General features: G+C 43.6%; 2 protein-coding genes across 12 annotated transcripts in view; one reads left to right on the forward strand and one right to left on the reverse strand.

The window, feature by feature from the left end:
• The window catches only part of LOC149372623 (uncharacterized), a 517,038-nt gene that overhangs the window by 469,428 nt on the left and 20,428 nt on the right, over positions 1–27,182 (forward strand). The gene's annotated exons all lie outside the window — the stretch shown is intronic.
• Positions 834–25,398, reverse strand: up (Troponin T, skeletal muscle). 2 transcript variants are annotated; one of them, XM_089567151.1, is made up of 12 exons: positions 25,239–25,398; positions 18,899–18,947; positions 18,088–18,204; positions 16,958–17,044; positions 15,400–15,588; positions 13,622–13,843; positions 12,091–12,161; positions 11,177–11,198; positions 9,887–9,967; positions 6,362–6,484; positions 3,857–4,102; positions 834–1,320 (listed from the first exon to the last, which is right to left on the reverse strand). In XM_089567151.1, the coding sequence occupies exons 2-11, from the start codon at positions 18,923–18,925 to the stop codon at positions 3,878–3,880; spliced, it is 1,164 nt and encodes a 387-aa protein (XP_089423277.1). In that variant the 5' UTR covers positions 18,926–18,947; positions 25,239–25,398; the 3' UTR covers positions 834–1,320; positions 3,857–3,877. The 2 variants fall into 2 exon arrangements, with proteins under 2 accessions (XP_089423277.1, XP_089423276.1); XM_089567150.1 differs by lacking the exon at positions 9,887–9,967 and adding an exon at positions 9,610–9,690 and having other exon boundaries at positions 25,239–25,397.

Below are 27,182 nucleotides of genomic sequence, written 5' to 3' on the forward strand. Positions count from 1 at the left end.
CGCCCAATCGGCATAAAACGAGACTGCGCAAGTGAAGGCAGTAATGTTACTAATGCCAAAGAAAGTAAATCTGCCTGTGCTAGCTTGTTTTCTGCCGGACTGTTGTTTTTTTTTCTTTCTTTTTAAACCCTTTCTAATATATGTCTTGCAGATAACGGAGCAGCTCGTTCTGCCCTGAAAAAGGATGGATAAATGGGCGAGTTGGTAATGGGAGTTCATTGCAGGTGGTACAGCTCGAAACAGACGAAAGGCAAAAGCAGACGACTACACAGTCAGCATTCGTCTTCTTCGTCGCCTGCTTTTGCCTTTTGCCTTTTTCGCACTCTAACCACCAGCGATGAATCTTTCGGCCCTGGTAATTCTCTGCTTCTAGCCGCCTTGTTTTTAGAAAAGAGTAGCATATTGTGCCACAAGCTGCTAAGGCTACCAGAGCAATAGTTTCGTTTTTGTCACCAGTCTGTTTTCGACCTCTATTCAACGTCTAAGTACCACAAAGCGATCCGGAGATTCCTTGAGAGAGTCATTTGCAAATTTTTTCGCGTCTCACAGCGAATTTACTTTTCATTGTGTTAAAAAGAATTTCCCCTTCTGGTTCGCAGACACCATTCTTATTGCCTTTCGTGCGTGCAACACACCGACAAGATAGCTAGAAATTCAGTGTTGCAACATTAGTTTCCTAGGGGCTCTTTAAGCGGCCACTAAGAAATTTCAGCGCTGTCAAATCGACACCCCTCAACATGTATTTGCAATAGGAAATCAATGATTCATAGGCACTATGTGTTCGCCTGAAATGAGGGGCATAATTCTGTAACAATCGCAAGGAAAAACTGCAGTTCAGTTTACTCCAGTTGGCTTTCTTCTTTTTTATTGTAATTGCTGATTGAACAAAAGTAAACAACATATGTAGGCTTAAACAGAAACAACCAAGCATGCCTCCAATCTTTAACTGGAGAAAGATGGGCAGCTCGAACATTCAGAAAGCGGGAAAGAATAAGAATAAAAACAAAAAATAAGAAACTCCACAATGAAAGGTTCTCATTTTTTCTTCTAAGAACAAGCGGAAGAAGCGACCAGCTTTAACATAGCGGTCCCCTTCGCCTGTATATTACGCCCGATATGGGTCGCTTGACAGGGGGATATGCTTTAGAATATCAAATGTGCGGTATGTTTATTGTTCGGCGGTAAAGCGCTCGGGTGGCCGCCAAACTCCCTTCGGGTGCCCTGTAGACAGTTCTTTGGGTTCGTTTATTCCATTCTTGCCGCACTTCTTCAAGAGGTTTCGTCGATGGCCTTGGAGCGATGTTCTGGGAAAGGTGAGAGCTGGAAAGAATAATGTATGTTGCGATGAGACACTCGTCGAAATGGAAATAGGTGGCTCGTAGCGGTTTTCGTTTTTAAGAGCCTTTAATAACCGAAGATAAAGCAGCTTTAATATATTGTTCGACAATTGCGAATTTTTGCGCATGTTGTAGGCCTTCGAAGGGCAATGACCCATGGTCACTCGATAATACTGTCTAGAGATTGGAATGTAATTAAAGAATGTCAAAAATCGAGAGGTTGTCACGTAAAGCTAGAAGCTTAATTGTTGAGAAAGATGAGCGATTAATTAAGGAACATGAACCTCGAGCAAAGTAAATTGCCAAGGAAAAAAGTTTGTAAAAACAGGTCGGAATGACAAAAAGAAAAAGAAACAAATTGCACTCAGATTTTTGTCAGACGGCATCCTCGATTCTGGAAGATTTTTCTTTCATGGCAGTGGAGACATTCCTTAAATATGCCCGAATCCAAAGGTAGGACAGAAAGAACAACCTGAATAGTAAACAGTTAATTGCGAAATGAGACGTTCTTCCCAATGATTAAGTTTCGACTTATTCTATCCTTTTTGGCCTTCTCTAAGAAGCTAATAGCAAAAATATATAAATAAACTCAGCATCTCTTCGCGAGTTTAGGAAATTTTATGCTAACAAAATTGTTTGTAAAACTCGCAATTCCTGCTGCTTCCATGAATTCGATTAGGATGAACGTTCCATTGCGGCTAAGATTTTAATCGTAAATTTATCGTAAAAGTCTATGTTTCTTGTGCATATTATTTTTTTTCCTTCTACGCAGGCTAGATGGCGACACTCCATAACCAGCTGCTCTTATTCACTCTATGTTCGCCTGTGTGTTATCAGTGATGCAAAGCGCTGTACATATAAGAATGCTGTTTTCGCTGCAGACCTTTACTGTATGCAAGATTGCCAGAAGATTATGGGCTACGTTGCAATTAAGTTTGCTCTATACCGAGCTAGAAAAATAGTAACCGAACGTTGACATTTCATATTTTCGCTTTCATGAGTCATGTGGTAATAGGAAAAATTCTACATCTCCGGCCATGCCGGAGAACGTCGTAGATTGGTCACCGATGTCGACACGACGGGATGTTTTAAAAGGCCATGTAGTTACTCTCTCGAGCACATAAATTAGCAAGCTGACATAATTTTTCAGGAAAGAAAGTGTTCGCGAAAAAGGCGGCACCAGAACACATAAAAAAAAGAAAAAGAGAAATCGCGCAAAACCATTCACGCCAATAACTAAGGCTGTCCAAGGCGCGAGTGTGCGAACAACTTTTGCGGCCGTTCTATTTTATTTTTTTTATTTAGTTTCTTATTAATTTCTTTTCCTTCGCGCGTCAGACGAGAAGGTTGTTCAATTAGCTGGAACTGCCCGCTATCGCCCTCCTGCGAGGCATGTTCAAGTGGGTGATGCGTTTAAAGTTTTGACAGGACCTGTTTAGCGTTCATTAGGCCTTATTGCGAGCCACGTGTGCCAACAATATCCCTAAGCCGGTGGGCGAGCGTCAAGTAGCCCCCGTACGACCGGCATAATTAAATCCTCTCGCAGAGCGCGAGGAGGGATTTTTTTTTTCTTCTCAGAGAATAAGTTTGCGTTTTCAGTGGTAATGAACTGGCCGTCCAATAAATAAAGAATAGAGACGAGCACAGAAATGCGAGACGCGTTTGCATTTATTTTCCTAGCAGCGTACGGAGATAGTCCGTTTCGTAAAGCTTGATGGACGTCGGTAAGGGCTGTTTGCTATCTTTAAGAGTCTCGGAGAGTTGAACAATTTTCTCTGGCTCTCTCTCTCTTTCGCTCTTTTCTTGGCTCTTGTGCGGCGCCCAGCGCGCAAACTTCCAGCTCCTCTTAATGCTCCGGCACTTAGCTTGTCAGCTTAAGCATTAGGTAGGCTGCAAGTCCCAGCTTCCGCAGTATAATAAAAAATTCAAACCACCTCATGCACTGGGTTATCAATTTTCAGAACACGCACCTTCGAAGAAGACGTTGTTTCTTCTAAACGTTCACAGAAAGTTCTTTTTTATGTACTGCATCTTATAAAAAAAAAGCTCTTTTTTTTTGCGGGCAAAGATATTTGAATAAAGAATTAAAATTCGCGCAGTTCATTTTGTTTTCTTTAATCTATTGGCATTCTCACGTCTTCAAAGCGTTTTTCACACTCGCGGCGAGAACAAACATATAATCAGTTCATATTTTATGTCGTACTTAAAAACGAAATTTTCGCATTGCTTGTTACTTAAATAAGCTGCTATATCTGTCTGATATGGTACGTGTTTGCAGTTTTCGATAAAGTTTGACACTTTCTTACTTCTGATAGACGCCGTGCGTCTTGTTTTCATTTGCTCTACCTTCCTCTATCAATTAATGAGGCTTATTCCGCCGATACAGAACACCAAAAGAAAAAGCTCTGTTGAGCTTGACTGGCATCTGGAACATGCTCGTACTGTGATCGAAAAGGAGGAAATTCGGAAAGCTCTTCCAGACACCCACAGATAAGGCGCGTGGACAAGGCTTGGCTCACCGTTCTTTCTGAGGAGAGCCTTTACTCCTCCTCTTCTTCCTCTTCCTCTTCCTCCTCCTCCTCTTCCTCTTCCTCTTCGTCTTCTTCCTCCTCTTCCTCTTCTTCTTCTTCCTCTTCCTCCTCCTGCTGCTGCACGGGGGCGGGCTTGGGTGGCGCTGGCTTGGGTGGCTCGGGCTTGGGCGGCTCGAACACGGGCGCCTCAATCTCCTCTTCCTCGTCTTCGTCCACGTGGCGAGCGCGGCTCACCTGCGCGGTGGGAAAGCAGAGCGCATGGCGTATATCATCATCATCATCACCATACGACCTGACGACATCAGCATCACCCATCTTCACGATCCCTAACTTTCTCTGTCATTGACCTTGTCCCGCCACTGGAGTAGTGAGCAGGCGACAGACATCCTTCACCGATCAAAATTTCCGTTGCGTTAGCATTATAACCCCCATGTTGGAAAAATGTCTCCGTCCGTCCATCTGAAGCCTCGGTCGTCAATGCGATAGCTTTAAGGGCCCCGTTACCGAGAAAGTCCGGCGGCGGTGTTGTGAGCGAAAAATCGCGGGCATGACTCTGGCAGGCGGTGCCCAGAGAGCAATCTAGGTTATGTGACATTGCGACGTCATCACAACCTGCCGACGTCATCATAACCGTATTGTGAGCAAACTGCTCACCGTGACATGTAGCAGTTAAATAAATCATTGGTCGCTCGGGAAGAGCAACATAGGCCGCACAATGATCCCCGCTGGGAGCACCTATCATCGCAGGGAACGGTGGCGCATCGCTTTCCGCTGCTCCAATTTTTTTTTTCAATCGCCTTCCACTCCCTGGTCGCTGGCTCACAGCACGCGAGTTCTTAGCCGTTCGCGGTGGCTCAGTGGCTATGGTGCTCGGCTGCTGGCCCGAAAGACGCGGGTTCGATCCCGGCCGCGGCGGCTGAATTTCTTTGAAGGAGAAATTCGAGGCCCGTGTACTGTGCGATGTCAGTGCACGTTAAAGAACCCCAGGTGGTCGAAATTTCCGGAGCCCTCCACTACGGCGTCTCTCATAGCCTTAGTCGCTTTGGGACGTTAAACCCCATAAAACTAAACCAATCTTAGCCGTTCGCTCTTTCTATCTCACGCCGTCTTAAGATGTTTACGTCGTTAGCTCACGCGATTCGCTAAAAGTTCGTTTATTTATTGACTGCCTTGTCACTTCATTCTAAACTTTTGCCAGTGTGTCATTCATTGGTAAAGTTTTATTTTAAATGGGGAAGATCACTCGCCAGGTCTCGTTCCTTTTTTAATGAACAGTGTTTACAACATTTTTTGTCCCTTAAATGCAATCATTTTCCATGACAGCTGCAAAACGAGGGTTTTTTCCTCCATCTTCTGTATTTATTCTAACCGCAAACTAGAAGGTGAGCGCCTCACAGGATTTCCGTTGAGCTGTTCTGGCAGTCAGCGCTACTCAAATATCCTCGCTGTTCTCACGAACAACAGGAAACTGCATAGTGAAATGTTGAATAGACTTTGTGTGTTTCATTAAGCACTTTTGAAGTTCTAAAAACAATATTCATCTCTTTTGCTGTTTCTTCTTTCCTAGGGCAGTCACATAGGTGACAGTGCATATCGCATTTGTCAGTTTGTCTTTATTTTTCATAATCTACCGGAATGATCTCAGCTGTGCCACAAATTCTTAGCTAATTTGTGAATGTGTACCATGTTGAATACACCCTTCATTAGCATACTAGCGTTGCTTATGACTTCTTCGGGGAGCCCGTGAACGCGAGACAGTTGTCGCTTATATGTTAGCTCACACAGTCGTCACCCATAAATTACGTAAGTGTTCTCGTGGCTTTCCTCCGGTCCAGTATTTTTATGCCACCATCTGTTTGCAGAACTACGTTTTGATTTATTCTTCACCTCGCGTATCTCGGTATTCGTCTACAACACTCGTCTAACATTTACATATTATTTCACCTTTCCTAGCCACGCATTGTTCTGGCTTCTCCAGTTCATTCATTCTGCAGTGTGAGAGATAGCTTGCTTGTTCGAATTATGCATAAACCCACGCTCTCAAAATTAAGTCGGTATTATTAGCCCATTATTAATGAGCACACCAGTCTTGTCCTGAAACACATGTCTTGCCTTGACCATTCATTTTTCTTCTTGAGTGAGTCTCTTCTGCTTAGCAGTGCACTTCAATATGAGAAATATTTGTGACCTTTGCGCGTTTCAGCTGTTGAAAATAAACCGTTCTGTGATGCACCATCATTTTCCTTCTATAAACCAGAAGAGAAATTCCAACTGCTTATCTGCGTTGCAACTTTGAGTTGCTTTTCTTTACTTTTTGGAACAACTGTTGATTAAGTTATGTGTGCGTGTTATCATTTCTATGCTACCAGCGTCCCTTTCGTTTGTTTAACTTCCCGTGAATGAAATCGGGTCACGGAAAAGCACGCTGCTCTTCCAGCCCTTCAACCGGGAAGCACTGATGGAGTGATGGAGAGAAGAAAACCTTCGCCGTACCTGCTTGTTCTTCGGGTTCTCGGGATCCCACTTAGGCAGCCCCTGTCGAGAGCTCTCCTTGAAGTTGATCATCCGCTCTTCCCACTGCTTTTCGAGCTCGGCGTCCGTCATGGCTTCCAAGCCCTGTGTTGGAGGAGGAACGGGCACAGTCACGTTTAAGGAGCTTGGCGTCGTGTACTCGGCCCGCAGTTTGTTACCGACAAGGGCTCTTTAGGAGGACACGAAATTGGTGCTCCGGTCAAGCCTCTCGCAATGTTGTGCAACGTTTTCACTTTTAGAAAGTTACAAAATTGGTGCTCCAGTATGTGGTTGTGCAGTGTAGGGCAACGTTGCCTTTAAATTTCCAGAAAGAAGTTTCCAGGCAGGTACTTGGAATGTACGAGCCGGAACTGCATACTTTTATTTTTGAATTGTTGCTTTTCTAGCAGAAATACCAGGTTTTCTTTTATCTTGCTTGTTTTATTTTTAATTGCTTCGCTTTGCAGTTTGGCACTCGGTGGCCATTTGACAATTTTTTCACACTCTCATCCCCCGTTAGAGTGTATAAAGCATTGGTTGATCCAACTTGAAAGATAAGTTTATACTTTTGCTTTTTATAATTCTGCTGCTGCTATACGGTTCTTCAAAGCGCTTGAGCGCAGAAAAACATTACTTTTGCCTCTTTGGCAGTGCTGCTTAGTGCTTTACAGATTATTACTATAATAGGAGCGACTGCAAATTATTGCCAGTATCACTTTCTTGTGACGTCATACCAGTGACAAACAGGAACAAATCACTAGAATTTGATCCGAACCTGTTAGTGTAGGCATGTGCACCATAGAGTTTCTTACTATTACCTAGAGGGAAAGCTGGCAGCCCGTCTATGGGAGTTTGCATGGCGACCCCTCGAGACCACTTCAGCCATCATGGGCGCTCAAAGCATCATGGGGCGGTGAGCTACTTGTTGCGGAACTGAAACTTTTGGCCAAAAAATAATAAAAAAATAAGGCTGTTTGATAACTACAAACGTCCTAACATTCAATATCTTGTCTAATGATTGCAATAAACGAGCAGAAAAGCATTTAAGTGCAAAGTTTGCCCAAAATAAGAGACGACTCGCTCTCCTATTGGCCAAGTAGTGAACACTATAAAAACTAATATTTCGTAATTAACAGGCGCGTTTTTAAAAGTAAATATGTTTTCAAAAAAGTTGTTGTTGCTTAAATACTATAAGAGGTTTTTAATGGCATTTCGGAAAAGTGAAACCTTTTATTGGCGTCGTGTGTCGTCGCGTTTTCACTACTATGGGTTTTGCCCACTGCGTTCGCACGAAAGTCGTCTGCGCACACACAAACAGCGTTTTCGAAATGAAACGTCTTAGTAGTGCCGCTCCGGGTTCCCGAAAAATTACGACTGTTCCGCAACAAGTAGCTCACCGCCCCATGATGCTTTGGGCGTCCATGGTGGCTGAAGTGCAGCGCCGCCAGCTTTCCCTCTAGGTAATAGTAAGAAACTCTATGATGTGCACAGACCGCGTAGATCACTCGATCTATCGAACTCAATACTTACTGCTGAGCACATTTCGCCTCACATAGAAGAGAAAAGAAAATTCGACGTCTTTTTAGAATCAAGGTAAGTAATTTAGTATCTACTGGCTCCTTCAAGTGGACTTTCGACAAATCCGATCAATGGATTATTGTTCTTAAGATGTCACGTGGATAGGGCGGTGCACATAAGAAACCACTAAGTTGAGGCCAAATCAAGATGAGTTTTTCATTTCACCTGCACACGATTTATTGTTCTAACTTCCGCCACCTGTGCTCAGTAGGAAGGTGAAGTATTTAAAATAATTTGCAGTGACCCCATTATGGTACAAGCAATACTTGAGTCTTCATTTGCATGAAAGTTTAATCAATGCAAGGATTCCACCAGCATGTTCTCCTTGACAAGAAAATAGGCCGGTTTTCATCAATATCACACAATGCGCAATCAGAAATACAGTATATGCCATGCAGTTGGACAGATATGTAAAGCAGGAGAAGCATATACTGTGGCACAGATGTTGCGCAGTGTTAAAGTCAAGTAGGGTGTGCTTTATTTCTCGTGCAAGCAAAAAAAAAATCGGGTGTTAAGATTTCACCAACAGTGAACAAGTGCATGCAATGGAGGAGTAACACTCAGGAGGCTTTGCGCATTCACTCATCGAGCGTCGTGTACGACGAAAGACACACGCGTTGAATTCACGAAGACTGGAATGAACCGAACCCCCTTCCAAGCTTAATTTGCAGCCTTGCCTACGCACTCCAAAAAGAAAGCAAGCCGGTCTATCGTGGCGAAGAAGTTTGGCTTCCTTTGAGAGCTGAATGTTGTAGGCAAGTTCCTAACCACTTTCGAAATTTCGTAGGTCATGGCAAGTACAGGCGCCGTTTGACCGCACGATGCAATTGCGACAAGCGCATTTTAGCTGCGTGACAAAAGTTTAGGTTTATTCTTGGTCAGGAAGCAAAAGTTTTCGGTTCGCGTAGTTCGTTATCTTTATCGATTCCGCGGCACTTGCTGTGGGCACAAGGTTATACATTTACTCGCCAATCTAGACGCAGTTTACAGCTACAACCGCATGTTAAACTGATTAAGTTGTTAAACTCGATGTGGTCATTGGAAAAAACTGGAAAGTAAAAGCCACCCGTGAAGTTAATGATGGCAGGCTGGTGAAGGACTCGCAAGCTTTCAAGACAGTTAGATCCAAACGTTCATGTGCGATTGTTTAGGAGTTCTTCCTTGAGCTACGATTAATAATTGTGAGGAGCTGCAAAGGCATTTCTCTGGGGCATCAGGAAATTTCGCCTTTAACGAAACAAAAAAAAAAAAACTCCTGCACATCTCATGAGGTCTTGCTGGGAATAATACTAATTTTTTTGCAACCAATGACTATATTAATTTTATTTTTGCACCACCAATCAAGCAACTGGGTGACCTGCCCTTTACACTGGAATGCAAAGTTTTCTGATAAAACTGATGGCAACTTTGGTTAAGATTTTGATGCTTTGACAAATATCATGGCTTTTTTTTTTTTGAACAGAGGCAGCCGAGGGAATAAATTTTTTGTAATCATCCAGCGCCTCTCTGCGGCCGCAGCCAAATGCCAGTGCAGCTTAAGGAATGTTTTAGATGTTCCACTTCAAACGCAGTTATAAACGGGGGTGGGAGGCCGAGGCGGCTAGTCCCTGTCTTCAAAAGAGCGCTACTCTCGCTCCACTCGCACAACGTACGCCGGAGAAGAGATCACGCTTGTCGGTGAAGGTTCGGCGGTCCGTCCTGCGCTCGTACTTGCTGGCCACCTGAATCTTGGGCTGCGCCGACGCAGCAGCGGGGAGAGCACGGAGACGGGCACAGCAACAGCACACACCGCACGAGTGCGCGGGAGAACGACGTCACCACCAAGAGGGAGAGAAGGACAGAGAGAAAGAGAGAAGGAAAGAGAGAGAGAGAGAGAGGAAGAGAGAAAAACACGACACAGTGAGCGACGCAAGGGTTCGCGCTACTCACGCCGTCGTACAGTTCCCGCTTGTCCTCGAAGGACCGCCTGTCCAGCCGCCTCTCGTACTTGCTCGACACCTGGATCTTGGGCTAACCAGCAGCGACGTTGCTCAGTAATTGCTCTCTCTCACTCACGTCGCACTAATTTGGCGGGGTTACGCAAAGCCCTTGCCAGCCCCGTGTCACGCACAGTGCTAGCAAATGCTTGGCGCATGCCTCCTGAAAGCCCCGACCTGACACTCAACGCGGTGTTTTGTGGCTGATAAAGAAAGCATTCATCCACCCCCAGAACGTGTTACGTAATTGCTTATCCTCTTCTTTTCATATGTCACGTTCTTGTCACTGACAGAGAAGTGACGAGCGCTCCCCACGATTGAGGGTGAGCTCAGAGCTCTCTTCTTTTTTTTTTTCTGGTTCGCAGGTTGATCACTTGAGCTGTCTGTTTGGATTCGGTGCAAGGTCAAATCTTTCGCTGAAGAATTTGGAGAAGGCTATTCCGAACTCAACAGCTAAGCATGTGACTGGGCACCGAACCGAACAAACATTTGTGCACTCACTATACCAGCAGGAGAACGAGCTCAATTCATTGTTTCTGCACATTCTCTGTGCTAATTCACCATGCTGTGCACAGGTGTACAGATAAACATAGAAGTGTACTATAATGCATGAACTACTAGAAACATGTCTATATAATAAAAGAAGCTTCCCTTAGTTTGCTTATTTCGCTGAAATGTGTTATTCATCTTATGCTAAAACCAAAAACACCAAAATGATGTAATGCACGCAAAATCTTTTCACACAGTACGCCCCTGAGTATCTCATCCAATAATAGTATATTACTTAGCCTGCGGACGTATGCCTTATGAGTTTTCTCAACAAAAAACGCACATACATGGCAACAGCTTTTCTTGTGCATGTGCTTGACTGTTCGTGCTTATATTCTGACGCAATATAATACATTTCATTCTTTGTTGTGGTTAACTGACTGAAAACTTTCAAAACCGTTTGTTCTGCGGCTACAAGCTTTCAGTAAAAACAAAACACTAATGCACATGCGGAAGATTGCTGGCCGGTGACTTTAAGGCCATTACAGGTGTCAATCAATCAATCATTCAACCAATCAATCAATCAAGCAGCCACTAAATCAATCAGTGAATCAATAGGCGTCTTTACATCACTTTCTAACACATATTCACTAGCGCTAACAATTACAATTTTTGTGTTCCTGTCTTCCAATAACTATTTTAGTACCCCATGTTTAATCAAAAAATTTACTATGCTGTAAAAAGTTCAACTTACCGGGTGCTTGCCCTGCAGAGCCCTGGAATGCAAAATAAATTTGTGCTTAAGTATGAATCCTCTGTATTGAAGTAGTGACAAGAGAGGCTCCACGGGTTCACTATGTCTAGCTACAGAAGCCTTTCAAAAATGCATCTGGTTCCACGACACCATGAAATCTATATTATTATCATAATCTTGTTAATCTCGTCGCGTAAATCACAACGCCTCTTGCGCGTGCGTTACAACTAGTATGATGAAAAATAGCGCAAACTATACAGAACACACAAGAGAAGGAAGATACAATACCAGCGCGTGTGGTGTCTTCCTTCTCCTGTAGGTTCGATCTAGTTTCCGCGGTTTTCTTACCATGAATATTTATGAACTAGCCGGAACTTCTGCTTTGCAAAAGTTAGCACTTGGAGGAGAGTGCTTCGATTGCTTAGGCAGTTGTTTATTTTTCTAAGTTAACATTCCTGTATATGTTTATTTATTGCTTTTTCGCATGCATCTTGACCGTGAGAAAAGTTTGTTTAGATTCAAAAACTGGTCAAGAAGCAAAGCACCTAAACTGCAGGTCATTCTCTACTTTTAACTGATTTCGCTCACTCCCATGCTTGTGAACAGCTTAGAACACGCTTTTGCGATCTGGTTTCTAACGCTGTATTAAGACCAGCATCATAGTGGAACCGCTTCAGTACAAATTGTTTAGTGGGGTTCGGTAAATTTCGCATGACTCTTCTGTCGATCAAGGGATTCAGAAAGTGAATACGACTCTCCTCTTAGCCGTCTGGAGGCTTTGGTATCAAGGTGCACGGTGGCAGTGCCACTAGCAGGCTGAAAACTGCTTCGATTAAGCTCAAACTGGCTTGAGCAGCCCTGAGAAGTGTCGTTAACAGTGAGCAGAATATTTGGAAGGCTGACTGCACACTTACTCGGGGTCGAGACCCTTCTTCAGAGCCTTGCTCCTGTTGATTTGCCGCTGACGCTCAGCCAGTTCTTTCAGCTGGAAGAGAAAGGCGCGCATGTGAAGGTTAGTACTGAAGTGAAACCTGTTCTCTGTAGGCTGAGTCCCTTTTATCTGATGGCTCAGCATCGATATCAAGAATGACACCGACCAAAGTGGCCCATTCTGCATTCTTTAACTGCCCGGAACAAGTTTTAGAAACGAACAACGTTGTCTCGCAGCCATGCATTCTGTGCTGTATATAAACTCGTACCGTCGAGATGAGTCTCGAGTATTAGCGATGACACCGCGAGCCGGCGGGAAATAAATATATATGAGTGCGCCGCACTGTCAGATACCATTTGTGACTTCTGCACTTCAGCTGCACCTCTGTGTGTTGGAATAAAGCTTTTAGGTCACAATTTATTTATCTCTGCCTCATTTGTGCGAAGAATGATGATGAATTCCTCAGCTTAAAATTTAAAAAATTTGGGTTTCTAAACAAGTTTACCCCTAGCGAAACGGTGTAATGGCATGTCAGTAGTGCGAGCCAATGGCATCCATGGATTATGTTTTCCAATATAAGAAAACAGAAATTCCGAAGAATGGAACTGTAGACACACATAATCGCGAATATTTTTTACACGTAATTTATGTGAAGTACCGTCAGTGGTGTGTTAAATGCCATGCATCTTAAGCGAAATTATTGCCTGGAAACTAACACTTAATTTAGCGATAATGTTTGAGCTGCACGTCTATAATCGCGCGGATAAAGTCACGTGGGCTTTTCTCTGCCACTCCTGGTGCCTGCCGAACATCGAAAACTCCATCTGGTCCCTTCCTCGCCGTGTAATTATAGATAGCATTGTTTTAGAGGCTTCGTACCCAACAATTCTGGACAAAAGCATTTTTGAGCCGGAAAGCGATTCTGAAAGCAGTTTTTTGATATAATGAAAGATTTTTTTATAGTGACAATATATCCGGAGACCACCCGATGGCAGACTTGAACTTTTTTCATCATCATCATTTATTAACCCTTAAAGGTCCCGTTAGGGACATTACACAAGGGGGTGGTGGGAGATGTTACAGGGGTGTTCAGCAGTCATACATGAATATAAGTATAGAAGGAATATAGAAATACAGAAAAATACAGAAAATATAAAATATAGAATAGGAAAAGAAAGTTTGCTATTAATTTTTTGCTGTCATCAAAACCGTTCCTTGTTTTTTTATGGCAGTTTTAACTGTTCGATGCGATAAATACAAACACTTTAAAAGAAAGATTTTGCTTCATGTCAGAAGAATGAACCCATTACCTTCATATTTTCATAAAAATATCTTACAATTTTCTAACTTTCAAAATTTTTGCCCGATAATGATGGACACGGAAGGCACGGGAGCAGAAAATTAATGTCCCACGTTCGCCCCATTTCGGCAGAACTAAGCAGCTCTTCTCACAACTGAAGCGTAGGAGCAGTACGGGGGTATACTTCTACGGTAGAGACGTGCAAGGGGCTCACATCGTAGTCCTGCCTCTTCTGGCGCTCCTCAAGATCGTACTTCTCGGACTCGAGGGTGACGATCTTCTCCCACAGCTGCTTGGCCTTCTCGCGCAGCTGCTCCACCGTCAGGCCCTCGATCTCGAGGGGCTTGATGCGGAAGGACAGGATGGCCTTCTTGTCCTCTTCCATCTGCTCCTTGGTCTTGCCCATCTCGCCACGAGCGTACATGATGTTGGCAAACTGCACGCACCAACGAGACACGTTTTTTTTTTATCGCACCAATCGTATTTGACAGAAGTGATGTTATTAATCCGAAATTAACAAGGTTCGCCACACGTAGTTTTCTACTACCAGATGTTCGCACAAAATTACGGAGAGCACATCGCCATTTTTTCTGCTCTGTCACTCTGGAACACTTCACGAGCTATCATTAAACATTCTTCGTCTTTGCACATATATCAAAAAGCTGCGAACAAGTACAATATTATTTAGGCTTGAAAGCTGTCTAATGTCTTCAATATTACTCTGTGTATATATATTTTTCCCTGTCTTGCACAACATGCAGTGATTGCTACAACTGCTGTTATTGTATTACTCGACTGAATGCTTTATATTTATCTTTGTGTGTTTGCTTGTATGTCTGCATTATCATCATATAATACTATATACCTTTTCAAGCATCAACTACTCTTCCTGTATAAAACTGAGAATATAATTCGCAGCAGTAATTAACTTTATGCTTTTTGTTATGCTTTTTCAATGCATTTTTTCACGCTCGCACTAACAGGAAGTCCTGGTGCAGCCATGAGCTAGGGATGCCATTCTGTATTTTCATTTATGTAACAAGTATCGATGCAGTAATACGCATTTAATTTCATTTGATTTGTTTTCATTAGAAAAAAAGGCTGTGTCAAAGCTTCCATGAACAGTAACTGCAAAGCTGTGCAACTTTCAACCAAAACTTCGGAGCTTTACAACAGCCCCTGATGCGTACCAGGCTCACTTTAAATTCAAATACATAATGGTTTGGTGTTGCTCTGCAGCAAAATGTAGAAGCGGAAGTGAAATAGCTATGCAACAACTTTGAAGGCGAAGTGATAAAACGGAGCCTTTAGCAACCGGAAATGAGCACTAAGAGAGGGGAGCTTACGTGGGATGATTACAATGTACAAAATTTCTATCGCTTTCATCATGCAATCATGCGCAACATTTACGAGTTTTGAGTAGAACACAAGCTCCGGTACGGAGAATGCATGAACTGTGAATGCTGAATTAACTTTGATTAGAGTAGAAGCTTGCTTCTTGTACGACATTTCCCATATATTCTGCTTGTTTTCATCGGGGAATCGGGGCACCTCTTGTCTTAAAATACCTTAAAGTGTACAGTAAATTTTGTTTATTTATTCTTCCTATTCTTTCTGCCCTTCTCCGCCTTCACCACTGCCTTTGTCATGTACTTTTCGTTCGCTTTGTGTAGCCACCTGAAGCTGTTTACATTGCTAGCCCCATGCTTGCACTCAAGATACCCCCACGGCACCTCGAAGGAAATAAGTTTCTTCTCTGCCACTTTCAAGACTGACGTCCGCCGCACCAGTAAAGCGAAAAGACAGTCTCCTTTTCTTTTCTCTTCCTTCTGTACATCTCTTTCTACCTCAGGCAATCTCTCCATACAGTTCACTGGTCTCAAGTAACGGTGTCACTGCACGAGCCGGGCTGCACGCGCGGCCTCTGTGCAAGAAGAGAGAGGCGGCCCCTAGCGGCGGCGGCGGCAACAGTGGCATGCACGCGTGGCTGACCTTGTCAAAGCCGGAGCCGCCGAGCGCCGAGCCAGGCATCTCTTCGCCTTCGCGCTTGGTGATCACGAAGTTGGGCTTGACGGGCTCCTGTTCGCGCTTCTCCTTGGCAGCCTGCATGGCCTGGCGCTTGCGCTCTGCTTCCTCCAGTCGCTTGCGCTTAGCCTCGGCCTCGCGAGCTTTCTTCTCCTCCTGCGAGATGCAGAGACGCGCACGCACGGCACACACACAAATACATGTACAAAAACAGCCAGGTGCCCTCTCTAAGACAAAATGCACAAAGAACGAACACATCATCACTGCAGCAGCCACGTGCTGGCTGGGCTTCGAGAGAGAGCTCGTTGCGTCATTATGCGCCGCCATTCGCACCCGCCGGTGCTTGCGGGAACAGGAAGTGAAAATTTCGTCAGAGAGAAAAAAGGAATATTAAGTGCGTGAGGAAGGGAATTAGTTCAGCGCTGCCTAGCTGCCTAAGATGGCAAGACTGAACAGGTGAATCTGCCCTTGCTCTATATTGTTATGCTTTTTTTTCTCTCCCTCTCTCTGTCTGTCTGTCGTTTTCACTACGACTCTTTCGCTATTTTTTATCTCGACGACGTACAGCATCTCCTCTTCCTCTTCCGACTCCATTGATTACTTTGAAGGATTACGCGTCGAGGACATATCCGGCTTCGCGACACCTGGGTTCCCTTTTCTTTGAAGAGCATCGCTGCTGCCGGAAATATATAGGGTACAAGAATAAAAGGATGGAAATGGGAAACGGTGCTACGTGAAGAAAATGATATCTCTTGGATAGAGTCGCCGATTCTAATCATTATGTGCTTTGTTGTTTTTTTCTTCTTCAAGGACAGAAAAATGACTGACTAGTACTGGGTTAAAATATCTACAGCTCAATATAGAAAGCGGGAACAGTTGCCCTTTCTGAAAAGTCAGCGCAAGGTTAGGCGTGCTGGTCTCGTAGACTGCAGTGTGGCGCCCAAATTGGTGCACGCTTTTTCTGCCAGATAAAAAAAAAAAAACAGGCATTATGATGTTTTTTCTATTCTGTCTGTGATCGTCAGTTCTCCCTCTAAGATTCTTGAAATCCAAGCCTTATTCTCTAACGGAAATCTTATTACAAACAATCGTATATGTATCTGCTTGTGAAAATAAAGCGCAATTTTACTGATAATACCTCTTTCGAATATTCTATTTCAAGACTTGTCGTTTTCCCTGGCAGCTGTGCCGCAGCTTTCAAGTAACGCATGTTGTGAAACGAATTTTTCATATTCTGTCAATATCTTTTCTTTTGTATGTCACCATCTATACAACAAGCGTTCCTGGGCGTCTTGCGTGATTATAACTGCTTCTGCGCTCTGGCATCGTTTTTCGCCTCTGCGACCCGCTATAGAAATCGATATAAGCACTAAGCAGATCACAGAGAAGGTATTTGGGCCGCATTTAACGGCGTTGCAAATCAGCGTCACGGCGTCCTCGATTTCACGCCAGCCGAATATATGCGAGTGAGCTCAGGAAATAGAGAGAAAAGAAAAATAAAAGATCGTCGGCACGGGGGACGTACCATTTCCTTGATTCTCTGCTCTTCTTGCTTCTTCTTGAACTCCATCAACTTGGCCTCTTGCTCGGCTCGCTGGGCTTTCCTTTTCGCCTGCGAGAAAAAGCAGCAGAAGAGTCGATAAGAGTGATTGGCATCGACTCGTGTGGTAATAGATTCCTCTCCCGCTAAGCCTTAAACGCCGCTCTCGCTCATTCCGTTCAAGCGCAGAGCCCTTGCGTGTGCTCGGTGCTTGCGGTAGCCAAAACAATTTTGCAAAACGGCCGATTCTCGAGCGATAAGACGATGACGTCTTCTTTAATATCGATCAAATCACTAAAAACTTGGAAAATGAGCGTTTTCTTGTGTTTCTCTCGCTGTTATTATCTTTTTTTTTTTTTTTGCTTAAGAATCTTCTCTCGGGAACTGAGTCATTAGGTGAGTCCAAACTGAACCGAGTTGACGGCCTAGATCCGTCGCACTATCTCAATCAGTCCCGTTATGAGCAATGAGAATAAAAGAGTCGAAAAATATATTGTTCGCTATCAGGGCTCCTTTTTTTACCTGTGCCTGCATCTACGTACGTAGAAGCTGACGTTCAACTAACCATTTATTTCCTTTTGCACAATGAGCAATAGTTGGTTTTCATTTCTTTGACCATTATTACCGCTAACATTTCACTATTTCTGGCTTTATTTATTCGCAACCATGAGGCATCTTTGATGCCCCCGTTGATCTTCACAGAATCTACTTGATGATAGTGAATAACGCTGCAACGCTAGAAATGTAGAATTACCCTTTCTTGAATCGCAGTGATGAGCATTACGATGACTACACGCAGGCGGTATGCACATAGAGAATATCAGACGCAGCTTAACGTCTGCTTTCTATGTCGTTTGCCGGTTGTCTATTCAATTATTCCCGTCCACCAACTCGGTGGGATAAACAACCATCCTTAACTTGTTTTGTTCGACCATATCCGGCAGAAACAGTACGCACAGCTTTCACAGGTGATGGATTTTTTTAATGTTCAACGCAAAATGACTCCTGAATCATTAAACACCCTTTCCAAAAAAAGATGAATTGGTTTGTAGCAGAATGACCGCAGAATATCAAATGAGGAGAAAAAGAAGCATCAAAATGAGCTGCTTTGGTACCTGTCGTTCTTTTAGTTTCCGTAGTTCCTCTTCTTCCTTTGCGCGTTGTTTCTTGCGCTGCTCCAGGTACTCAGCCCACATCTCCTCCTCTTCCTCTTTTTTCTTGCGGAGCTTCTCCTGCGCATGCACAAAGGGCAATTTTTGACGAGGCTACGCTGAGAACAGAGGCACGGTGCGTTGCATAGCGCAAGCCCTTCAGTAGTGTATACGCATTGCAGAGCTGCCGTCGCAAGGGCCAAAGCACCGTTTCCAAGCGCTGGTTTATGAGTCCTCCTGACGTTCATTTTTCATTCAGGATAAGTGAGACCATGGTTACATGCTAAAATTGAAATTCAAATAGACCTTCTATCCGGTGTGGGAGAATTACATCAAATAACGATTAGAAAAGAAAGGTATACTCCATACAATAAAAACTGTCCATATGTGAAGGAACCATAGTTTGCTCAGGGCGTTTTTTAATGTTTATATTTAATGTACAAAAATTAGGAAAGCATCTCGTGCCTTTTTTAGCGTTCTGTTGGTCTCTACATTACGACTCGCAAATTAGTCACCGGAATAAAGTATTGTTTGCTTCGTTATCACATTAAATCATTTCACTGCTGTGATGTAGTCTCATAATTTTCTACCTTATTACTTCAAGTGTCTGTCTCAAGATAGGCCGCCATGTGTAAAAGGCCACCTATATCAAAATAGACCACAACATTTTAAAGGCGAGCTGCTGCAACTCGACCCCTACATTGTTCTGGGGGCTAAGGTATTGCCAGTGTTGGATTCCTTTTATAATACCTGCAGATTGAAACGTGAGACTTACCTCCATCAGCATCTCTGCTTCCGTCATCTTGCTGCTTTAGTTGGTAGCCCTGGGAACGAAGAAAACCAAAAATACGAATTAATCTCGGCCGACACAAACAGTGATCGGGTTCATTCAGAGTATAAAAGTGCCTGGTGTGTGTGTATATATATATATATATATATATATATATATATATATATATATATATATATATATATATCCTACCCACTGGTCAAATGTACCCTACAAAACAGGCATCACTACACAAATAGAACCTAGCGCGCCGCAAGCTTTAATGGAAGCCTTCTGCTTTCACTATTGTTAACCTGTATGAAAGTTTATTATTTGTTCAGATCTTGAAGACATTGCAAGCATCTCAAATTCTATCCTCGTGAGCTTTCGAAAACGAGTTACTGGAGACCAGCACAGCGAGAGCAAAATGAACTCCCGTTCTAACGTTTTCTATTTTGAATTGAAGCGCAGGGGGGATTTATCTCGCGGTTTACTCAGCACCAACGGCGTGGTTCGCTTTGAACCCGCGCAAATCTCCCCTGTCTGCCTAAGGCACAGCTATTGCTCTGAATGGCAAGAACTCATTTTGTGTCCCTTATTTGTCTGGAAAGACCTTAAGACTCCCCAAAAAGACTACCTACGCTCTTCTGTGCATTATCTGCTTTTTCGTTTTCGTTCTTTTTGTTAATGTCGTTTGTCGTTGGCTCATATCGGCACATTCCACTCATTGTTATTTACGTTTTCAGAGTAATCTTTGAAATAGTTATAGCTTTAGTATAGCCCTCCACAACAGTTATGGTGGATAAAGATTATCTCTAAATATTTTGTGGTGTCTCTTGGTCTGGAGTTTGTACTAGATACATAAATCGAATGGAAACATTTGTCAGATTCCTGTATAAATAGAGCAAAACTAATCACAGCCGTGAAAAGAAATAAAAATTTTAAGTTCATCTTCCCGCCTGAACCAAGTAATAGGCATTCCTATAAGACTTTTTTTTGTGCCTACATCAAGGTTCAAGATATTACCTGCTCTTGCGTACGCTCACCGTAGGCAACTACTCCCTGTTTCGCTTGAGTTTCTCTTTTATAGAATGGATTAATGTAGCCAAGGGTTGTAAGCTAATCAACAAAAAAGAACTCATTTTACGCTGCTTATAACATCGCTATTATTAATTACGCATATCGCCGAAGTCGTTTGGTCCTTCTTAAATCAGCGCAATATGTACTTGCTCGCGCAGTATATTTTGGTATATTTTTTGCGGTCATTCATTAAAAATGTTTCCAGTATTTTTCTGGTCTGCCATTAGTCTGCACATTCGCCATCACAGATCGTTATCACATATCATACATGCTCGCTCACGCAATATTTTTGCTGTATCTTTCATGAGCACCAATCAGTGGCATTAAATACTAAACAAAATCAAACAAGCAAGCTGTTCAAATACGCAAGACTTGAGAACGTTTGCACCTATGAAATCTTCCGAAACTCTTTCATAAGCAGTATCAGTAATGACTTGTCAGGTTAAAAATGTGACGCGCATAAGAAAAGCTGCTAGAAAGACTTGCGTCATTGACGGGCTTCTACCGAGCAGCACCTACTGCCTCAGCCGCAAGTGTGTGTTACTAACTACGGCGTCATATTGTTTTTCTTGAGAAGAAGAGAACAGGTTCTCTTACGGGAAACCAGCTGGGCGCCAAATTATTTTCATATCCCTGGGCAGATCATCGGCGGCTTTTTTACGGAAGAGGAACATAAAGCTTTTTTTCTAAATCAGCAAAGAACTACTGAAACTTCAAACGCGTTTTTCTAGTAGTGTGGTGCTTTCATAGAACAGTGACAGTAATTAGCCCCAATAGTATTGGCGTCCTGGTGTCCTCATCACATACTAAGGTAGAGAAGCTTCACTCAATAATGACAACACCACGATGGCAGGTAAAAGTTCTAAGGCTAAGCTTTGTTTCTTTTTTAATTCTGACGCGATCTGAAACATAGCAGGAACATAGACCCAAACCGAAGCCAGAAAATATGAATTACCACTCTGATGAGGGCGTTAGAAAAACAACGCAACTAGAGTTGCAATATTTTTTTTAATTGAATCCAAACTTTATTTCACAAATGTGCATATGATACTGAAACTCCGCGCAAACCTCTCCGTACCTTTTTTCAACAACCCGCGTGGTTTATAGTTGAAGTGGAGGGAAATCCTAAAGAAAAATAACACCAGTCGAGCACACTACCTTCTTTGCAGAGACATTAAATCCCGGAGCAGATTATTAATCTCCGTGTTTCTATCTTCTCACAGCGTGAAGTCACGCGCCAATATATTCTTAGTGCAAGACAGAAGCATTTTGTTCTGACCCTCTCTTATTATCATGAGGATTTGCGTTTTTTGTTTGAAACAAACTGACTACCCTCAAGTGTGTCTCTAACGGTCAGTACATACCGGTGGAATGGCCCTACAGGTCGCTCGCATGCCTTTATGTCTGACATAAACAGGCCTGTTTCGATACAATAGAAGGCAAGCGATTCAAGTACAACGCCCCATGCCGCATGCGTAGAGGCGCGAACATCATCGGGCCACCGGAGAGAACAGTGCGAGCGGCAGGAGGAGAAGCAACGGGACACCGCGTCCATAAAGGGTGTTCCCCACCCGGGACGTCCCAGTAGCGACCGTGGCCGGGCTATTTCGGGGCTCGGTGCCCTCTCGGGCGCGCTTCGGCGCCACCCGCCTCAGCGCCGCCGTCTCCGCCGCCGGACTGGCGCGCTTTCGGGTGCGGCGCGTGGGTCGATGGAGACGGACACCATGCCAACGGTGGTTGCGTGGCGCGAATCCCTTTGGCCTGATCCCGTGTCAGAGGGTTTATGGGAGACGCGGTCGACGAGTGCCATAACTTTCTTTTTTTTTCGGTTTTCTATCGCTGTGCTTTCGTTTTTTTTTTTTTTCGTTGAGTTTCTCTGGTAGCTGCTTCTGGGGCCGCATCCATTTGGCATCGGTACAGGACGGCGTAAACTAGGCACAGCTTGTTTTGCATGCTCCATGGCTAATACCCCAATTCTTATTGTCTTGCACCTCTTTTGACGCCTTGCTCTGCGTCTGTTATGTTGTTGTTTTCCTGGGCGTAATTCTGTTAGAGTCACAAGCGTTGCCAGGACATTTGAATGCAAACATGAATGAATTGTACTGCTTGTCCGATAGCATTGGTTTATGCAAGCATATAAAGTAACTTCTATTTTATTTTCTTCCCCCCCCCCCCCCCCCCCTGAAATAAATGTCAGCAGCTCTACATCTCTTTGCTCGTGGTATCTCTCGAACGCTACATGAAGGTTTTCTTGGTCGAGATTTACTACAGCCCGGTTTTTGATCAAACACTGCACGAAGGTTTGTCTCATTCTCTCTCTCGATCATGTTTAACTCGTGCAGTGTTCGCATAAAAAAGGTCATTAACCGAATCGCCCATCTTGTACTAGAGCCGCATTCTGCTCATTTTTGCAATCCAAAACTTTTAAGCAATTATAGAGATTTATAGAACCGTCTAGAAAGAAATGGACAGTGGATATCTTTACTACGTTCCGCTATAATTATTAAGGAAGTGTTTTCAACGCCTCAACGAAAAAAGACTGCTGCTGCGGCTGAAATCCTGCTGCAGCGCAACCGAAGTCGCTTGATCAAGGCTTAATGAGGATAGAATTCTGTGGGGGATATTGTGTCATTGTAATACGTCAAAATATATCTGGATAGCAAGCGGATAGTAAAGTTCTGTCATTATTCCATGAAACTCTAAACCTTTTTTTTTTTCAAGAAATTCACTTCCGTAAAAAATGTGTTCAGTGATCGTCATGTTCTTGTCAGCACTTTTATCTGCACATTTCTTTTAGGATAAAAAGGTTTCCCTGAAATATTCTCGAATAATTTGAAGAAAGAGAGGTTAGAAAACTGCTTGACCCAAACTGACATTTAAGACGGCGTCACTTTCCTGTATTTAAATACTCTTAATTCTGTACCAAACTTTCCAGAATCTTATTTTTCCTTTCTTTTTCTAGAACATTTACTAAAAGCGGGCAGTACGTTTCTCCAAAATCATGAGGAATGACAAGGGGTGTAAAATGTTAGTAGACGCCATCTTTCCAAACAACAGTGCACAAAAGCTGCAGACACGAAAACAGCTGCCTGCTCACAAGGTCGCAGTGGAACAGTAATGATAATCCGAATGGAAAACTTTTTGATCATGAAGGGAAATGAGCTCGATGTTAGTGGACTCTAAGGTAACAATGAAAATATTCCAGAAATGAATTATTAATCACCGTACCATCATCACACAACACACATCAATCAGAACTGATATATTTTGGTACAGACGCATATGAATAGCATCTTCTGCCTTCGGGTCTGAAATGCAGAACGGGTCTGATATGCAGAATGAGCCAACAGCTTTTTTGGTCTTACTTTTTCTTGTCTTCTGCAGTCGTATGCACAAAGCCATAACACACTTATTTACATATACATATCGTTTCCTGCGACCAAAGCTTTGTCCAAAAGCTGGCTAATAAAACTTTCGCTCAGCTTACTTTTAAATCCCGTATTCAAGCTTTTTTCCTATTCAGGTGTCAACACTTTATGCTCACAAAAAATTATAATGTACTCTTTGCACTTGACATATTCTAATTGTTACTCACCTCGAGGCGATATTATGCATAAGCACTTTTTGCGTCCTTCAGTGTGAATGCAGTAAAGCCCGAAATATTTTGAACGATAGCCCGTTGTATATAAAACGATGTAAAAGATGAGCAGTGTCAATTGACAAAGAAGAGAGTTAGCTGTGCATGGTAAAAATAATTTGTATCGTATTTTTGATCCACAGCAATATAAAAGCCAACTGAATTCATGGGTTGCGCAGCTCAAGCATTTCTTTAGTACCATCGTACCAAAGTATGTCAGGTTACCTAGAAAGTTAAATGATGCTACATAACACTTGCTCTTTCAATTCTAAAGTTTCTAGGTTTTTTAACGCGTCACTGACCCATTTGATGCTAAGCATCAGCGTTAAAATTTAGGAAATCTTCCCTGTAATTGACAATGATTCGTCAGTAAGTTTGAAAACATAGCGAATAGTCTGACGTTTTGATTCCCTGGGTCAAATATGCGACTAAATTAATGAATACAATGCAAGAAGTTGAAGCTACAAAAGTTTACAACATTTAGGTAGCAGCTATGATTTATGCGCTTGGAGTTGAGGAGGGACTGTTCTGAAAAACACTAAGATTCCAGGCATTCCTTTGTGCTTAGCAGTGACACAACTAAAAAACTAAAAAAGGCTTTCGAACATCACATTTCCGAAAAAAAAAAACAAGAAAAAATTTAGCGTGTGCATTGCCCAGCAGGGTGTCCTTTTCTCCCTGTGCATGTTAAATTTACGCCATAACTAAGAAACGGGTATAATAGAGTGCATAACTAAGCGTGACCTTTATCAGCCTTGGAGTGTCTATTCATGTTTAAAGGCATCGACAGTGCACCGTACAACAAACTACACTGATTGGGCGGCTACTGTTTCTGGCTGATGAGTAGTTAACAGACAGAAAATAGACGTTATGTGCTTTCATATTGGTCCTGCTGCCTGTTCTAAATGCCTGTATTTTAATGAGTTCGTAACTGAGTTCGTTGCATGACCTCTCGAAAGAGCAAATTCTTGCGCCAACTACATACGAAGCTCCAGATCGAATCCTTTTTATTTTATCTCGCAAGTTCGGTTCCACGTTGAATTCGTCTTCACATTTGCTAAGGACTGTAGGCTGCACTTTTGGAACAAACATCTTATTTTACTTCGAAGCTTTGAGCCTAACATGACACTGACAAGTGCGCGATAACTTGCCCTAGTCTATTCAAGTAAACACCTGCTTTTCACACCGCACGCGAAAATATACTGCAGGCGCCACAATCTTCACCAATGCTAGCGAAAGCTTCATATCCATTCACAGGCACTTTTTTTTTTTTTTAGAGGGAGCGCTGAGTACTGAGGCGCGTCTACTTTCACTGCGTCTTGGTGCACTTTTGCAACCAGAGCTGAAAGTTAGTGACGTGCTTGAAATAAACTCGACGCGGGCACAACAATGGCGACCCGAGCAAGCTAGCAATTGCAATGAATACTTGCATTTCCACGTATCAAGCAAGGCTAATCAAGCAAGACTAATTTGCTGTCTGTTAAACTTAAGCCATGAACATCTTCACAACAGCTGAGCACACATACAGTCGGCGAAAGCGAACCACGGGCCGAGAAAACCGAAGAAATCCTGCACGTTGCCGTCCTGCTCGAGTTAGCGGGTGTGTAGAATCCGGCTGGAGCCGCTCACCTGGAAGGAAGAGGAACGGTGGTCGAGGTGTCCCGTTGGTCGAGTGGCGTCGAGCTGAGAGCAGCAGCCGCGCAGGCGAGCACACCACCACACGAACCTAGCGCTTCGGCTCCCGGCTCCCGAGACTGCGCCGACCCTTCGCTCTAACGCGCTCTCCCAGACCTTAGGAAAAGACGTTAACAACAAGAAAAAGAGCCGAATGCCGGCGCCCAAGAAGCAGCAAGCGAAAGTCATCCCTGCTTCCTCTCCTTTCGCTCCTCTACGAACACGGTCGAGCGAGAGAGAGAGAGAGAGAGAGAGAGAGAGAGAGAGTGACTCTTCATGAGCGCTGTATACCTACACCCTTCCCGTCTTGGAGCGACAGCCAAGAAAACAAGCCGAAGAAAAAGAAGCAGGCAATGCGAAAGTTCGCTCAGAAATAGGAACCGGCCCCCGTCTGAGGACGAGACTGCGGACGTGTGCCAGCGTTCGCGCGAGTGGGATGAACCCCTTTCTGGAGTCGAGGGTACGGATGAAGCCCGCTGTTCTTTGATTGACCTCCATGCTTAGCCTGTTGCTTCTCTCGCGTTTCGCTTGTTACTTTCGTCGTGCTGGTACGCGGTCCCTGCGCACCGACTTGCGTGCTCGCTTACAATACAAGCAGGACTAGAAACTGCGCCACTGCGACCAACTGCGTAAAAAATGGAAAAGAGACAACCGGGGGGGGGAAAGGAATTAGGTCGAAGCTCATGCGAAGGGAATAAAGTAATGGCTGGGGAGCTTTTCGAAGAACCAAACAAGTGTGACAAGAAAAAAATACAAAAACCGTATGCCACTGAGAGTAGGACGTTGTCCCGTCTGATAGTAGTCTCGTAAGTGCTTCGTTTAGGGACAAGTAGATAATCCGTGATTGTAAAGTGCCGGCACGCAACGCGTGCCACTCGTAGTAAACTGTGCAATCGATTCAAGCCATTGTTACTTTGAAGCAAAAGGCTTTTTACTTTGTTTCCGTATTATTTAAAGTAAGGTCAGCTAACAAGGATTTGTCGTTTTTTTCTGTTGTTCTCGACGATTTTGCCAAAGTGAAATAAATGCATTGTGATTTCCACATCGTATACGATGTAGTAACATCCATTCATGCATTCCGATGTCCGCGGTACACACTGGGGTACTCTGCAACGGTCCAATGTAGTGATGTAGTGGACGCTGTTTCTTTGCCTGGGAGCAATATTTCATGTTTCAGTGTGCAGGGTGTTCTTAGCTTTGGTGCGAAGAGTTGTTGTTCAGTATTTATTACGTGTGACCTACTGCAGTTGCTGTCTTTTGTTTTTGCCCAAACGGCTTTGTTTTCGAGACTGACCACCTAGCTGGCCTGTGTAGTGCGCACCGGGACGGTGCTTTTGCCGCGAGGGGGGTCATGCTACGGACGCTGGGAGGACGACGAAGTGGTTTTGTTAAGAAGACGACGCTGAGGTGCGAGCTTGTGTGCTGTGAGACTACTCCAAGCCGTCGGTCCCTTGCGTAGCAGATTACCTCTGCTGTTTCTATTACTGCTTCTAGCCGCCACGTATCAATATATTTCCAAACATGAATTTTTTTCCCTTCGTGCCATTAGCACATACCAACTCGTTAGATTACCTTAGGTCGATGCTCACGTAGTGGTTCAAGTAATTTTGACCCTACTTTTCTGCAAATCTTCCTTTTCTTGCAGCTGTTTTTCTTTAATCTTTCGTCGCCCCTCTGCCTCCGATCAGTCCTTGTTCTTGTTTCTTCTGCTGCCGAGCTGACTTTTGTACTCAGTAACGAGAGAAGTCATTTGTAGTATGATAATTCAGTTTGAAAACTATAAGTGCTTACCGCTACCTCCTCGCTTTGAAGGGGCTGACTGCAGAGCCGAAAAGGCAACGCTATGCTATTGCAGTGAACGCAGCTACGATAGCGAAAGCTGTAAACATTTTAGTTCCC

The sequence above is a fragment of the Amblyomma mixtum genome, chromosome 1 (assembly GCF_055824585.1).
Source record: "Amblyomma mixtum isolate Tamu chromosome 1, ASM5582458v1, whole genome shotgun sequence".
NCBI classification, from domain to species: domain Eukaryota; kingdom Metazoa; phylum Arthropoda; class Arachnida; order Ixodida; family Ixodidae; genus Amblyomma; species Amblyomma mixtum.